Raw genomic sequence first — 18,875 nt, forward strand, 5'->3', positions numbered from 1 at the left:
GAAGTACATCGGTAACTATACCAACACAATTACCAATGGAATCATTCCAAAGAATTACGCCACGTGGAAAGGTGGAGACACTCAGGACATTTCCATCATTAATAGATGAGAGTATTACATCAGGAGGATCTATGGAAGAATTTCAGTCTCCAGAAACAATCAAAAAGTTATCAATGTCTCCAAGAACACACATTTCAACGGAAAGCATTATTCGACCTACAAATCTGACGAAATATTGGAACTCATTGTCACCATCAGTGATTGTATTGCCGGAACAAAAACTACAAACTGTTTCTCCAAAATACATAGAAAAAGTTCATATCACAATTACATCAAAAATAAGTGGAGAAACAGCTGTATCTAGAGGAACACTCAGACCTGGTCAATCATTTGAACCTTCAGTAACAATTATACGCGAACAAACGCAGCAGACACTTAATCCACAATACACAGAGAAAGGTCCCGTAACACATATATCACAAATAATGGGAGAAACATCTGGATCTAGAGGAACATTAAGGCCAGGTCAATCATTTGAACCTTCAATAAGTACTTTACAGGAACAAACACAGGGGACACTTAATCCAGAATACACAGAGAAAGGTCCCCTAAAGATTACCTCACACATAATGGAAGAAACATCTGAATCTAGAGGAACACTAAGGCCTGGTCAAACATTTGAACCTTCAGTAACCATTATACAAGAAAAATCACTAGGGACTCTTTCTCCAGAATACACAGAGAAAGGTCCTGTAACAATTACATCACAAATAATTGGAGAAACATCTGGTTCCAGAGGTACACTTAGGCCTGGCCAATCAGTTGAACCTTCAGTAACAATTATACAAGAAAAATCACTAGGTACTCTTTCTCCAGAATACACAGTGAAAGGTCCGATAACAATTACATCACAAATAATGGGAGAAACATCTGGATCGAGGGGAGTACTTAGACCTGGCCAATCATTTGGACCTTCAGAAAGAATTATACATGAACAAACGCAAGGGACACTTAATCCACAATACACAGAGAAAGGGCCTGTCACACGTATATCACAAATAATTGGCGAAACATCTGGTTCAAGAGGTACACTTAGGCCTGGCCAATCAGTTGAACCTTCAGTAACAATTATACAAGAAAAATCACTAGGGTATCCTTCTCCTGAATACACAGAGAAAGGTCCTGTAACAATTACATCGCGAATAATTGGAGAAACATCCGGTTCAAGAGGTACACTTAGGCCTGGCCAATCAGTTGAACCTTCAGTAACATTTATACAAGAAAAATCACTGGGTACTCTTCCTCCAGCATACACTGAGAAAGGTCCGGTAACAATTACATCACAAATAATTGGAGAAACATCTGGTTCCAGAGGTACACTTAGGCCTGGCCAATCAGTTGAACCTTCAGTAACAATTATACAAGAAAAATCACTAGGGACTCTTTCTCCAGAATACACTGAGAAAGGTCCAGTAAAAATTACATCACAAATAATGGGAGAAACATCTGGATCGAGGGGAACACTTAGACCTGGCCAATCATTTGGACCTTCAGTAAGAATTATACATGACCAAACGCAGGGGACACTTAATCCACAATACACAGAGAAAGGGCCTGTCACACGTATATCACAAATAATTGGAGAAACATCTGGTTCAAGAGGTACACTTAGGCCTGGCCAATCAGTTGAACCTTCAGTAACAATTATACAAGAAAAATCACTAGGGACTCCTTCTCCTGAATATACAGAGAAAGGTCCCGTAACAATTACAGCGCGAATAATTGGAGAAACATCTGAATCTAGAGGAACACTTAATCCACAATACAGAGAGAAAGGGCCTGTCACACGTATATCACAAATAATTGGCGAACCATCTGGATCTAGAGGAAAATTAAGACCTGGCCAATCAGTTGAACCTTCAGTAACCATTATACAAGAAAAATCACTAGGGACTCTTTCTCCAGATTACACAGAGAAAGGTCCTGTAACAATTACATCACAAATAATTAAAGAAACATCTGGTTCCAGAGGTACACTTAGGCCTGGCCAATCAGTTGAACCTTCAGTAACAATTATACAAGAAAAATCATTAGGTACTCTTTCTCCAGAATACACAGTGAAAGGTCCCATAACAATTACATCACAAATAATTGGAGAAACATCTGGATCCAAGGGAACACTTAGACCTGGCCAATCATTTGAACCTTCAGTAACAATTATACATGAACAAACGCAGGGGACACTTAATCCACAATACACAGAGAAAGGGCCTGTCACACGTATATCACAAATAATGGGAGAAACATCTGGTTCAAGAGGTACACTTAGGCCTGGCCAATCAGTTGAACCTTCAGTAACAATTATACAAGAAAAATCACTAGGGACTCCTTCTCCTGAATACACAGAGAAAGGTCCTGTACCAATTACATCGCGAATAATTGGAGAAACATCCGGTTCAAGAGGTACACTTAGGCCTGGCCAATCAGTTGAACCTTCAGTAACAATTATACAAGAAAAATCACTGGGTACTCTTCCTCCAGCATACACTGAGAAAGGTCCGGTAACAATTACATCACAAATAATTGGCGAAACATCTGGTTCAAGAGGTACACTTAGGCCTGGCCAATCACATGAACCTTCATTAACAAATATACAAGAAAAATCACTAGGGACTCTTTCTCCAGAATACACTGAGAAAGGTCCGGTAACAATTACATCAAAAATATTTGGAGAAACATCTGGTTCAAGAGGTACACTTAGGCCTGGCGAATCATTTGAACCTTCAGTAACAATTATGCAAGAAAAATCACTAGGGACTCCTTCTCCTGAATACACAGAGAAAGGTCCTGTAACAATTACATCGCGAATAATTGGAGAAACATCTGGTTCAAGACGTACACTTAAGCCTGGCCAATCAGTTGAACCTTCAGTAACAATTATACAAGAAAAATCATTAGGTACTCTTTCTCCAGAATACACAATGAAAGGTCCTGTAACAATTACATCACAAGTAATTGGAGAAATATCTGGATCACGAGGAACACTTAGACCTGGCCAATCATTTGGACCTTCAGTAACAATTATACATGAACAAACGCAGGGGACACTTAATCCACAATACACAGAGAAAGGGCCTGTCACACGTATATCACAAATAATTGGAGAAACATCTGGTTCCACAGGTACACTTAGGCCTGGCCAATCAGTTGAACCTTCAGTAACAATTATACAAGAAAAATCACTAGGAACTCCTTCTCCTGAATACACAGAGAAAGGTCCTGTAACAATTACTTCACGAATAATTGGAGAGACATCTGGATCAAGAGGTACACTTAGGCCTGGCCAATCATTTGAACCTTCAGTAAGAATTATACATGAACAAACGCAGGAGACACTTAATCCACAATACACAGAGAAAGGTCCTGTAACAATTACATCACAAATAATTGGAGAAACATCTGCTTCAAGAGGTACACTTAGGCCTGGCCAATCAGTTGAACCCTCAGTAAGAATTATACATGAACAAACGCAGGGGACACTTAATCCACAATACACAGAGAAAGGGCCAGTAACAATTACATCACAAATAATTGGAGAAACATCTGGTTCAAGAGGTACACTTAGGCCTGGCCAATCAGTTGAACCTTCAGTAACAATTATACAAGAAAAATCACTAGGGACTCTTTCTCCAGAATACACTGAGAAAGGTCCGGTGACGATTACATCACAAATATTTGGAGAAACATCTGGTTCAAGAGGTACACTTAGGCCTGGCCAATCAGTTGAACCTTCAGTAACAATTATACATGAACAAACACAGGGGACACTTAATCCACAATACTCAGAGAAAGGGCCAGTAACAATTACGTCACAAATAATTGGAGAAACATCTGGTTCCAGAGGTACACTTAGGCCTGGCCAATCATTTGAACCTTCACTAACAATTATACAAGAAAAATCACTAGGGACTCTTTCTCCAGAATACACAGAGAAAGGTCCTGTAACAATTACATCACAAATAATTGGAGAAACATCTGGATCACGCGGAACACTTAGACCAGGCCAATCATTTGAACCTTCAGTAACAATTATACAAGAAAAATCACTAGGGACTCCTTCTCCTGAATACACAGAGAAAGGTCCTGTAACAATTACATCGCGAATAATTGGCGAAACATCTGGTTCAAGAGGTACACTTAGGCCTGGCCAATCATTTGAACCTTCAGTAAGAATTATACATGAACAAACGCAGGGGACACTTAATCCTCAATACACAGAGAAAGGGCCTGTCACACGTATATCACAAATAATTGGCGAACCATCTGGATCTAGAGAAACATTAAGACCTGGCCAATCAGTTGAACCTTCATTAACCATTATACAAGAAAAATCACAAGGGACTCTTTCTCCAGAATACACAGAGAAAGGTCCAGTAACAATTACATCAAAAATAATTGGCGAAACATCTGATTCAAGAGGTACACTTAGGCCTGGCCAATCAGTTGAACCTTCAGTAAGAATTATACATGAACAAACGCAGGGGACACTTAATCCACAATACACAGAGAAAGGGCCTGTAACAATTACATCACAAATAATTGGAGAAACATCTGGTTCAAGAGGTACACTTAGGCCTGGCCAATCAGTTGAACCTTCAGTAACAATTATACAAGAAAAATCATTAGGTACTCTTTCTCCAGAATTCACAGGGAAAGGTCCCATAACAATTACATCACAAATAATGGGAGTAACATCTGGATCGAGAGGAACACTTAGGCCTGGCCAATCAGTTGAACCTTCAGTAACAATTATACAAGAAAAATCACTAGGGACTCTTTCTCCAGAATACACACAGAAAGGTCCTGTAACAATTACATCACATATAATTGGAGAAACATCTGGATCACGTGGAACACTTAGACCAGGCCAATCATTTGAACCTTCAGTAACAAATATACAAGAACAATCACTAGGGACTCCTTCTCCTGAATACACAGAGAAAGGTCCTGTAACAATTACATCGCGAATAATTGGAGAGACATCTGGTTCAAGAGGTACACTTGGGCCTGGCCAATCATTTGAACCTTCAGTAACCATTATACAAGAAAAATCACTAGGGACTCTTTCTTCAGAATACACAGAGAAAGGTCCAGTAACAATTACATCAAAAATAATTGGCGTAACATCTGGTTCAAGAGGTACACTTAGGCCTGGCCAATCATTTGAACCTTCAGTAAGAATTATACATGAACAAACGCAAGGGACACTTAATCCACAATACACAGAGAAAGGGCCTGTAACAATTACATCACAAATAATTGGAGAAACATCTGGTTCCAGAGGTACACTTAGGCCTGGCCAATCAGTTGAACCTTCAGTAACAATTATACAAGAGAAATCACTAGGGACTCTTTCTCCAGAATACACTGAGAAAGGTCCAGTAAAAATTACATCAAAAATAATTGGCGAAACATCTGGTTCAAGAGGTACACTTAGGCCTGGCCAATCATTTGAACCTTCAGTAACAATTATACATGAACAAACGCAGGGGACACTTAATCCACAATACACAGAGAAAGGGCCAGTAACAATTACATCACAAATAATTGGAGAAACATCTGGCTCAAGAGGTACACTTAGACCAGGCCAATCAGTTGAACCTTCAGTAACAATTATACAAGAAAAATCATTAGGTACTCTTTCTCCAGAATACACTGAGAAAGGTCCGGTAACAATTACATCACAAATATTTGGAGAAACATCTGGCTCAAGAGGTACACTTAGACCTGGCCAATCAGTTGAACCTTCAGTAACAATTATACAAGAAAAATCATTAGGTACTCTTTCTCCAGAATACACAGTGAAAGGTCCCCTTACAATTACATCACAAACAATTGGAGAAACATCTGGATCAAGGGGAACACTTAGGCCTGGCCAATCAGTTGAACCTTCAGTAACAATTATACAAGAAAAATCACTAGGGACTCCTTCTCCTGAATACACAGAGAAAGGTTCTGTAACAATTACATCACAAATAATGGGAGAAACATCTGGTTCCAGAGGTACACTTAGGCCTGGCCAATCATTTGAACCTTCAGTAACAATTATGCAAGAAAAATCACAAGGGACTCTTTCTCCAGAATACACAGAGAAAGGTCCTGTAACAATTACATCAAAAATAATTGGAGAAACATCTGGATCACGCGGAACACTTAGACCAGGCCAATCATTTGGACCTTCCGTAACAATTATACAAGAAAAATCACTAGGTACTCTTTCTCCTGAATACACAGAGAAAGTTCCTGTAACAATTAACTCGCGAATAATTGGAGAGAAATCTGGTTCAAGAGGTACACTTAGGCCTGGCCAATCAGTTGAACCTTCAGTAAGAATTATACATGAACAAACGCAGGGGACACTTAATCCACAATACACAGAGAAAGGGCCTGTCACACGTATATCACAAATAATTGGCGAACCATCTGGATCTAGAGGAACATTAAGACCTGGCCAATCATTTGAACCTTCAGTAACCATTATACAAGAAAAATCACTAGGGACTCTTTCTCCAGAATACACAGAGAAAGGTCCAGTAACAGTTACATCACAAATAATTGGCGAAACATCTGGTTCAAGAGGTACACTTTGGCCTGGCCAATCATTTGAACCTTCTGTAACAATTATACAAGAAAAATCACTAGGGACTCTTTCTCCAGAATACACAGAGAAAGGTCCTGTAACAATTACATCAAAAATAGTCGGCGAAACATCTGGTTCAAGAGGTACACTTAGGCCTGGCCAATCATTTGAACCTTCAGTAACAATTATACAAAAAAAATCACTAGGGACTCTTTCTCCAGAATACACTGAGAAAGGTCCAGTAACAATTACATCAAAAATAATTGGCGAAACATCTGGTTCAAGAGGTACACTTAGGCCTGGCCAATCATTTGAACCTTCAGTAAGAATTATACATGAACAAACACAGGGGACACTTAATCCACAATACACAGAGAAAGGGCCAGTAACAATTACGTCACAACTAATTGGAGAAACATCTGGTTCAAGAGGTACACTTAGGCCTGGCCAATCAGTTGAACCTTCAGTAACAATTATGCAAGAAAAATCACTAGGGACTCTTTCTCCAGAATTCACAGAGAAAGGTCCCCTTACAATTACATCACAAACATATGGAGAAACATCTGGCTCAAGAGGTACACTTAGACCAGGCCAATCAGTTGAACCTTCAGTAACAATTATACAAGACAAATCACTAGGGACTCCTTCTCCTGAATACACAGAGAAAGGTCCTGTAACAATTACATCACAAATAATTGGAGAAACATCTGGTTCCAGAGGTACACTTAGGCCTGGCCAATCAGTTGAACCTTCAGTAACAATTATGCAAGAAAAATCACAAGGGACTCTTTCTCCAGAGTACACAGTGAAAGGTCCCATAACAATTACATCACAAATAATGGGAGAAACATCTGGATCGAGGGGAACACTTAGGCCTGGCCAATCATTTGAACCTTCAGTAACAATTATACAAGAAAAATCACTAGGTACTCTTTCTCCTGAATACACAGTGAAAGGTCCCCTTACAATTACATCACAACTAATGGGAGAAACATATGGATCGAGGGGAACACTTAGGCCTGGCCAATCAGTTGAACCTTCAGTAACAATTATGCAAGAAAAATCACTAGGGACTCTTTCTCCAGAATACACAGTGAAAGGTCCCATAACAATTACATCACAAATAATTGGAGAAACATCTGGATCACGCGGAACACTTAGACCAGGCCAATCATTTGAACCTTCAGTAACCATTATACAAGAAAAATCACTAGGAACTCCTTCTCCTGAATACACAGAGAAAGGTCCTGTAACAATTACATCGCGAATAATTGGAGAGACATCTGGTTCAAGAGGTACACTTAGGCCTGGCCAATCAGTTGAACCTTCAGTAACAATTATACAAGAAAAATCACTAGGTACTCTTCCTCCAGCATACACTGAGAAAGGTCAGGTAACAATTACATCACAAATAATGGGAGAAACATCTGGTTCAAGAGGTACTCTTAGGCCTGGCCAATCAGTTGAACCTTCAGTAACAATTATACAAGAAAAATCACTAGGGACTCTTTCTCCAGAATACACAGTGAAAGGTCCCATAACAATTACATCACAAATAATTGGAGAAACATCTGGATCACGCGGAACACTTAGACCAGGCCAATCATTTGAACCTTCAGTAACCATTATACAAGAAAAATCACTAGGAACTCCTTCTCCTGAATACACAGAGAAAGGTCCTGTAACAATTACATCAAAAATAATTGGCGAAACATCTGGTTCCAGAGGTACACTTAGGCCTGGCCAATCATTTGAACCTTCAGTAACAATTATACAAGAAAAATCACTAGGGACTCTTTCTCCAGAATACACTGAGAAAGGTCCAGTAACAATTACATCAAAAATAATTGGCGAAACATCTGGTTCAAGAGGTACACTTAGGCCTGGCCAATCATTTGAACCTTCAGTAACAATTATACGTGAACAAACACAGGGGACACTTAATCCACAATACACAGAGAAAGGGCCAGTAACAATTACGTCACAAACAATTGGAGAAACATCTGGCTCAAGAGGTACACTTAGACCAGGCCAATCAGTTGAACCTTCAGTAACAATTATACAAGAAAAATCATTAGGTACTCTTTCTCCAGAATACACAGAGAAAGGGCCTGTAACAATTACATCCCAAATAATGGGAGAAACATCTGGTTCAAGAGGTACTCTTAGGCCTGGCCAATCAGTTGAACCTTCAGTAACAATTTTACAAGAAAAATCACTAGGGACTCTTTCTCCAGAATACACAGTGAAAGGTCCCATAACAATTACATCACAAATAATTGGAGAAACATCTGGATCACGCGGAACACTTAGACCAGGCCAATCATTTGAACCTTCAGTAACCATTATACAAGAAAAATCACTAGGAACTCCTTCTCCTGAATACACAGAGAAAGGTCCTGTAACAATTACATCGCGAATAATTGGAGAGACATCTGGTTCAAGAGGTACACTTAGGCCTGGCCAATCAGTTGAACCTTCAGTAAGAATTATACATGAACAAACGCAGGGGACACTTAATCCACAATACACAGAGAAAGGGCCTGTCACACGTATATCACAAATAATTGGCGAACCATCTGGATCTAGAGGAACATTAAGACCTGGCCAATCAGTTGAACCTTCAGTAACAATTATACAAGAAAAATCACTAGGGACTCTTTCTCCAGAATACACAGAGAAAGGTCCAGTAACAGTTACATCACAAATAATTGGAGAAACATCTAGTTCAAGAGGTACACTTAGGCCTGGCCAATCAGTTGAACCTTCAGTAACAATTATACAAGAAAAATCACTAGGGACTCTTTCTCCAGAATACACAGAGAAAGGTCCTGTAACAATTACATCAAAAATAGTCGGCGAAACATCTGGTTCAAGAGGTACACTTAGGCCTGGCCAATCATTTGAACCTTCAGTAACAATTATACAAAAAAAATCACTAGGGACTCTTTCTCCAGAATACACTGAGAAAGGTCCAGTAACAATTACATCAAAAATAATTGGCGAAACATCTGGTTCAAGAGGTACACTTAGGCCTGGCCAATCATTTGAACCTTCAGTAACAATTATACAAAAAAAATCACTAGGGACTCTTTCTCCAGAATACACTGAGAAAGGTCCAGTAACAATTACATCAAAAATAATTGGCGAAACATCTGGTTCAAGAGGTACACTTAGGCCTGGCCAATCATTTGAACCTTCAGTAACAATTATACATGAACAAACACAGGGGACACTTAATCCACAATACACAGAGAAAGGGCCAGTAACAATTACGTCACAACTAATTGGAGAAACATCTGGTTCAAGAGGTACACTTAGGCCTGGCCAATCAGTTGAACCTTCAGTAACAATTATGCAAGAAAAATCACTAGGGACTCTTTCTCCAGAATTCACAGAGAAAGGTCCCCTTACAATTACATCACAAACATATGGAGAAACATCTGGCTCAAGAGGTACACTTAGACCAGGCCAATCAGTTGAACCTTCAGTAACAATTATACAAGACAAATCACTAGGGACTCCTTCTCCTGAATACACAGAGAAAGGTCCTGTAACAATTACGTCACAAATAATTGGAGAAACATCTGGTTCCAGAGGTACACTTAGGCCTGGCCAATCAGTTGAACCTTCAGTAACAATTATGCAAGAAAAATCACAAGGGACTCTTTCTCCAGAGTACACAGTGAAAGGTCCCATAACAATTACATCACAAATAATGGGAGAAACATCTGGATCGAGGGGAACACTTAGGCCTGGCCAATCATTTGAACCTTCAGTAACAATTATACAAGAAAAATCACTAGGTACTCTTTCTCCTGAATACACAGTGAAAGGTCCCCTTACAATTACATCACAACTAATGGGAGAAACATATGGATCGAGGGGAACACTTAGGCCTGGCCAATCAGTTGAACCTTCAGTAACAATTATGCAAGAAAAATCACTAGGGACTCTTTCTCCAGAATACACAGTGAAAGGTCCCATAACAATTACATCACAAATAATTGGAGAAACATCTGGATCACGCGGAACACTTAGACCAGGCCAATCATTTGAACCTTCAGTAACCATTATACAAGAAAAATCACTAGGAACTCCTTCTCCTGAATACACAGAGAAAGGTCCTGTAACAATTACATCGCGAATAATTGGAGAGACATCTGGTTCAAGAGGTACACTTAGGCCTGGCCAATCAGTTGAACCTTCAGTAACAATTATACAAGAAAAATCACTAGGTACTCTTCCTCCAGCATACACTGAGAAAGGTCAGGTAACAATTACATCACAAATAATGGGAGAAACATCTGGTTCAAGAGGTACTCTTAGGCCTGGCCAATCAGTTGAACCTTCAGTAACAATTATACAAGAAAAATCACTAGGGACTCTTTCTCCAGAATACACAGTGAAAGGTCCCATAACAATTACATCACAAATAATTGGAGAAACATCTGGATCACGCGGAACACTTAGACCAGGCCAATCATTTGAACCTTCAGTAACCATTATACAAGAAAAATCACTAGGAACTCCTTCTCCTGAATACACAGAGAAAGGTCCTGTAACAATTACATCAAAAATAATTGGCGAAACATCTGGTTCCAGAGGTACACTTAGGCCTGGCCAATCATTTGAACCTTCAGTAACAATTATACAAGAAAAATCACTAGGGACTCTTTCTCCAGAATACACTGAGAAAGGTCCAGTAACAATTACATCAAAAATAATTGGCGAAACATCTGGTTCAAGAGGTACACTTAGGCCTGGCCAATCATTTGAACCTTCAGTAACAATTATACATGAACAAACACAGGGGACACTTAATCCACAATACACAGAGAAAGGGCCAGTAACAATTACGTCACAAACAATTGGAGAAACATCTGGCTCAAGAGGTACACTTAGACCAGGCCAATCAGTTGAACCTTCAGTAACAATTATACAAGAAAAATCATTAGGTACTCTTTCTCCAGAATACACAGAGAAAGGGCCTGTAACAATTACATCCCAAATAATGGGAGAAACATCTGGTTCAAGAGGTACTCTTAGGCCTGGCCAATCAGTTGAACCTTCAGTAACAATTATACAAGAAAAATCACTAGGGACTCTTTCTCCAGAATACACAGTGAAAGGTCCCATAACAATTACATCACAAATAATTGGAGAAACATCTGGATCACGCGGAACACTTAGACCAGGCCAATCATTTGAACCTTCAGTAACCATTATACAAGAAAAATCACTAGGAACTCCTTCTCCTGAATACACAGAGAAAGGTCCTGTAACAATTACATCGCGAATAATTGGAGAGACATCTGGTTCAAGAGGTACACTTAGGCCTGGCCAATCAGTTGAACCTTCAGTAAGAATTATACATGAACAAACGCAGGGGACACTTAATCCACAATACACAGACAAAGGGCCTGTCACACGTATATCACAAATAATTGGCGAACCATCTGGATCTAGAGGAACATTAAGACCTGGCCAATCAGTTGAACCTTCAGTAACAATTATACAAGAAAAATCACTAGGGACTCTTTCTCCAGAATACACAGAGAAAGGTCCAGTAACAGTTACATCACAAATAATTGGAGAAACATCTAGTTCAAGAGGTACACTTAGGCCTGGCCAATCAGTTGAACCTTCAGTAACAATTATACAAGAAAAATCACTAGGGACTCCTTCTCCTGAATACACAGAGAAAGGTCCTGTAACAATTACATCGCGAATAATTGGCGAAACATCTGGTTCAAGAGGTACACTTAGGCCTGGCCAATCATTTGAACCTTCAGTAACAATTATACAAGAAAAATCACTAGGTACTCTTCCTCCAGCATACACTGAGAAAGGTCAGGTAACAATTACATCACAAATAATGGGAGAAACATCTGGTTCAAGAGGTACTCTTAGGCCTGGCCAATCAGTTGAACCTTCAGTAACAATTATACAAGAAAAATCACTAGGGACTCTTTCTCCAGAATACACAGTGAAAGGTCCCATAACAATTACATCACAAATAATTGGAGAAACATCTGGATCACGCGGAACACTTAGACCAGGCCAATCATTTGAACCTTCAGTAACCATTATACAAGAAAAATCACTAGGAACTCCTTCTCCTGAATACACAGAGAAAGGTCCTGTAACAATTACATCAAAAATAATTGGCGAAACATCTGGTTCCAGAGGTACACTTAGGCCTGGCCAATCATTTGAACCTTCAGTAACAATTATACATGAACAAACACAGGGGACACTTAATCCACAATACACAGAGAAAGGGCCAGTAACAATTACATCACAAACAATTGGAGAAACATCTGGTTCAAGAGGTACTCTTAGGCCTGGCCAATCAGTTGAACCTTCAGTAACAATTATACAAGAAAAATCACTAGGGACTCTTTCTCCAGAATACACAGTGAAAGGTCCCATAACAATTACATCACAAATAATTGGAGAAACATCTGGATCACGCGGAACACTTAGACCAGGCCAATCATTTGAACCTTCAGTAACCATTATACAAGAAAAATCACTAGGAACTCCTTCTCCTGTATACACAGAGAAAGGTCCTGTAACAATTACATCAAAAATAATTGGCGAAACATCTGGTTCCAGAGGTACACTTAGGCCTGGCCAATCATTTGAACCTTCAGTAACAAATATACAAGAAAAATCACTAGGGACTCTTTCTCCAGAATACACTGATAAAGGTCCAGTAACAATTACATCAAAAATAATTGGCGAAACATCTGGTTCAAGAGGTACACTTAGGCCTGGCCAATCATTTGAACCTTCAGTAACAATTATACATGAACAAACACAGGGGACACTTAATCCACAATACACAGAGAAAGGGCCAGTAACAATTACGTCACAAACAATTGGAGAAACATCTGGCTCAAGAGGTACACTTAGACCAGGCCAATCAGTTGAACCTTCAGTAACAATTATACAAGAAAAATCATTAGGTACTCTTTCTCCAGAATACACAGAGAAAGGGCCTGTAACAATTACATCCCAAATAATGGGAGAAACATCTGGTTCAAGAGGTACTCTTAGGCCTGGCCAATCAGTTGAACCTTCAGTAACAATTATACAAGAAAAATCACTAGGGACTCTTTCTCCAGAATACACAGTGAAAGGTCCCATAACAATTACATCACAAATAATTGGAGAAACATCTGGATCACGCGGAACACTTAGACCAGGCCAATCATTTGAACCTTCAGTAACCATTATACAAGAAAAATCACTAGGAACTCCTTCTCCTGAATACACAGAGAAAGGTCCTGTAACAATTACATCAAACATAATTGGCGAAACATCTGGTTCCAGAGGTACACTTAGGCCTGGCCAATCATTTGAACCTTCAGTAACAATTATACATGAACAAACACAGGGGACACTTAATCCACAATACACAGAGAAAGGGCCAGTAACAATTACGTCACAAACAATTGGAGAAACATCTGGTTCAAGAGGTACTCTTAGGCCTGGCCAATCAGTTGAACCTTCAGTAACAATTATACAAGAAAAATCACTAAGGACTCTTTCTCCAGAATACACAGTGAAAGGTCCCATAACAATTACATCACAAATAATTGGCGAAACATCTGGTTCAAGAGGTACACTTAGGCCTGGCCAATCAGTTGAACCTTCAGTAACAATTATACAAGAAAAATCACTAGGGACTCCTTCTCCTGAATACACAGAGAAAGGTCCTGTAACAATTACATCGCGAATAATTGGAGAGACATCTGGTTCAAGAGGTACACTTAGGCCTGGCCAATCAGTTGAACCTTCAGTAAGAATTATACATGAACAAACGCAGGGGACACTTAATCCACAATACACAGAGAAAGGGCCTGTCACACGTATATCACAAATAATTGGCGAACCATCTGGATCTAGAAGAACATTAAGACCTGGCCAATCAGTTGAACCTTCAGTAACAATTATACAAGAAAAATCACTAGGGACTCTTTCTCCAGAATATACAGAGAAAGGTCCAGTAACAGTTACATCACAAATAATTGGAGAAATATCTAGTTCAAGAGGTACACTTAGGCCTGGCCAATCAGTTGAACCTTCAGTAACAATTATACAAGAAAAATCACTAGGGACTCCTTCTCCTGAATACACAGAGAAAGGTCCTGTAACAATTACATCGCGAATAATTGGCGAAACATCTGGTTCAAGAGGTACACTTAGACCTGGCCAATCATTTGAACCTTCAGTAACAATTATACAAGAAAAATCACTAGGGACTCTTTCTCCAGAATACACTGAGAAAGGTCCAGTAACAATTACATCAAAAATAATTGGCGAAACATCTGGTTCAAGAGGTACACTTAGGCCTGGCCAATCATTTGCACCTTCAGTAACAATTATACATGAACAAACACAGGGGACACTTAATCCACAATACACAGAGAAAGGGCCAGTAACAATTACGTCACAAACAATTGGAGAAACATCTGGCTCAAGAGGTACACTTAGACCAGGCCAATCAGTTGAACCTTCAGTAACAATTATACAAGAAAAATCATTAGGTACTCTTTCTCCAGAATACACAGAGAAAGGGCCTGTAACAGTTACATCCCAAATAATGGGAGAAACATCTGGTTCAATAGGTACTCTTAGGCCTGGCCAATCAGTTGAACCTTCAGTAACAATTATACAAGAAAAATCACTAGGGACTCTTTCCCCAGAATACACAGTGAAAGGTCCCATAACAATTACATCACAAATAATTGGAGAAACATCTGGATCACGCGGAACACTTAGACCAGGCCAATCATTTGAACCTTCAGTAACCATTATACAAGAAAAATCACTAGGAACTCCTTCTCCTGAATACACAGAGAAAGGTCCTGTAACAATTACATCGCGAATAATTGGAGAGACATCTGGTTCAAGAGGTACACTTAGGCCTGGCCAATCAGTTGAACCTTCAGTAAGAATTATACATGAACAAACGCAGGGGACACTTAATCCACAATACACAGAGAAAGGGCCTGTCACACGTATATCACAAATAATTGGCGAACCATCTGGATCTAGAGGAACATTAAGACCTGGCCAATCAGTTGAACCTTCAGTAACAATTATACAAGAAAAATCACTAGGGACTCTTTCTCCAGAATACACAGAGAAAGGTCCAGTAACAGTTACATCACAAATAATTGGAGAAACATCTAGTTCAAGAGGTACACTTAGGCCTGGCCAATCAGTTGAACCTCCAGTAACAATTATACAAGAAAAATCACAAGGGACTCCTTCTCCTGAATACACAGAGAAAGGTCCTGTAACAATTACATCGCGAATAATTGGCGAAACATCTGGTTCAAGAGGTACACTTAGGCCTGGCCAATCAGTTGAACCTTCAGTAACAATTATACAAGAAAAATCACTAGGTACTCTTCCTCCAGCATACACTGAGAAAGGTCAGGTAACAATTACATCACAAATAATGGGAGAAACATCTGGTTCCAGAGGTACACTTAGGCCTGGCCAATCATTTGAACCTTCAGTAAGAATTATACATGAACAAACGCAAGGGACACTTAATCCACAATACACAGAGAAAGGGCCTGTCACACGTATATCACAAATAATTGGCGAACCATCTGGATCAAGAGGAACATTAAGACCTGGCCAATCAGTTGAACCTTCAGTAACCATTATACAAGAAAAATCACTAGGGACTCTTTCTCCAGAATACACAGAGAAAGGTCCTGTAACAATTACATCAAAAATAATTGGCGAAACATCTGGTTCCAGAGGTACACTTAGGCCTGGCCAATCATTTGAACCTTCAGTAACAATTATACAAGAAAAATCACTAGGGACTCTTTCTCCAGAATACACTGAGAAAGGTCCAGTAACAATTACATCAAAAATAATTGGCGAAACATCTGGTTCAAGAGGTACACTTAGGCCTGGCCAATCATTTGAACCTTCAGTAAGAATTATACATGAACAAACGCAAGGGACACTTAATCCACGATACACAGAGAAAGGGCCAGTAACAATTACGTCACAAACAATTGGAGAAACATCTGGCTCAAGAGGTACACTTAGACCAGGCCAATCAGTTGAACCTTCAGTAACAATTATACAAGAAAAATCATTAGGTACTCTTTCTCCAGAATACACAGAGAAAGGTCCGGTAACAATTACATCACAAATATTTGGAGAAACATCTGGCTCAAGAGGTACACTTAGACCAGGCCAATCAGTTGAACCTTCAGTAACAATAATACAAGAAAAATCATTAGGTACTCTTTCTCCAGAATACACAGAGAAAGGTCCGGTAACAATTACATCACAAATATTTGGAGAAACATCTGGCTCAAGAGGTACACTTAGACCAGGCCAATCAGTTGAACCTTCAGTAACCATTATACAAGAAAAATCATTAGGTACTCTTTCTCCTAAATCCACAGAGAAAGGTCCTGTAACTATTACATCACAAATAATTGGAGAAACATCTGGATCACGCGGAACACTTAGACCAGGCCAATCATTTGAACCTTCAGTAACAATTATACATGAACAAACACAGGGGACACTTAATCCACAATACACAGAGAAAGGTCCGGTAACAATTACATCACAAATATTTGGAGAAACATCTGACTCAAGAGGTACACTTAGACCAGGCCAATCAGTTGAACCTTCAGTAACCATTATACAAGAAAAATCATTAGGTACTCTTTCTCCTAAATCCACAGAGAAAGGTCCTGTAACTATTACATCACAAATAATTGGAGAAACATCTGGATCACGCGGAACACTTAGACCAGGCCAATCATTTGAACCTTCAGTAACAATTATACAAGAAAAATCACTAGGGACTCCTTCTCCTGAATACACAGGGAAAGGTCCTGTAACAATTACATCGCGAATAATTGGAGAGACATCTGGTTCAAGAGGTACACTTAGGCCTGGCCAATCAGTTGAACCTTCAGTAAGAATTATACATGAACAAACGCAGGGGACACTTAATCCACAATACACAGAGAAAGGGCCTGTCACACATATATCACAAATAATTGGCGAACCATCTGGATCTAGAGGAACATTAAGACCTGGCCAATCAGTTGAACCTTCAGTAACCATTATACAAGAAAAATCACTAGGGACTCTTTCTCCAGAATACACAGAGAAAGGTCCTGTAACAATTACATCAAAAATAATTGGCAAAACATCTGGTTCCAGAGGTACACTTAGGCCTGGCCAATCATTTGAACCTTCAGTAACAATTATACAAGAAAAATCACTAGGGACTCTTTCTCCAGAATACACTGAGAAAGGTCCAGTAACAATTACATCAAAAATAATTGGCGAAACATCTGGTTCAAGAGGTACACTTAGGCCTGGCCAATCATTTGAACCTTCAGTAACAATTATACATGAACAAACACAGGGGACACTTAATCCACAATACACAGAGAAAGGGCCAGTAACAATTACGTCACAAACAATTGGAGAAACATCTGGCTCAAGAGGTACACTTAGACCAGGCCAATCAGTTGAACCTTCAGTAACAATTATACAAGAAAAATCATTAGGTACTCTTTCTCCAGAATACACAGTGAAAGGTCCTGTAACAGTTACATCACAAATAATTGGAGAAACATCTGGATCGAGGGGAACACTTAGGCCTGGCCAATCATTTGAACCTTCAGTAACAATTATACAAGAAAAATCACTAGGGACTCCTTCTCCTGAATACACAGAGAAAGGTCCTGTAACAGTTACATCACAAATAATTGGAGAACCATCTGGTTCAAGAGGGTCACTTAGGCCTGGCCAATCATTTGAACCTTCAGTAACAATAATACATGAACAAACGCAGGGGATACTTAATCCACAATACACAAAGAAAGGGCCTGTAACAATTACATCACAAATAATTGGAGAAACATCTGGTTCCAGAGGTACACTTAGGCCTGGCCAATCAGTTGAACCCTCAGTAACAATTATGCAAGAAAAATCACTAGGGACTCTTTCTCCAGAATACACAGTGAAAGGTCCCATAACAATTACATCACAAATAATGGGAGAAACATCTGGATCGAGGGGAACACTTAGGCCTGGCCAATCATTTGAACCTTCAGTAACAATTATACAAGAAAAATCACTAGGTACTCTTTCTCCTGAATACACAGTGAAAGGTCCCCTTACAATTACATCACAACTAATGGGAGAAACATATGGATCA

The 18,875-nt window shown here is 39.4% G+C and overlaps 1 protein-coding gene across 1 annotated transcript in view; it reads left to right on the forward strand.

Moving 5' to 3' along the window:
- LOC145291527 (uncharacterized) overlaps positions 1-18,875 on the forward strand; it is a 1,250,821-nt gene that overhangs the window by 1,046,057 nt on the left and 185,889 nt on the right. Inside the window, exon 98 of the mRNA XM_080137518.1 lies at positions 1-18,875. This exon is cut by the window's right edge and continues 16,882 nt beyond it. Coding sequence (XP_079993644.1) covers positions 1-18,875 — 18,875 coding nt within the window.

This window comes from Euprymna scolopes, chromosome 12 (genome assembly GCF_053919585.1).
Source record: "Euprymna scolopes isolate OS-2025 chromosome 12, ASM5391958v1, whole genome shotgun sequence".
Classification (NCBI taxonomy): Eukaryota; Metazoa; Mollusca; class Cephalopoda; order Sepiida; family Sepiolidae; genus Euprymna; species Euprymna scolopes.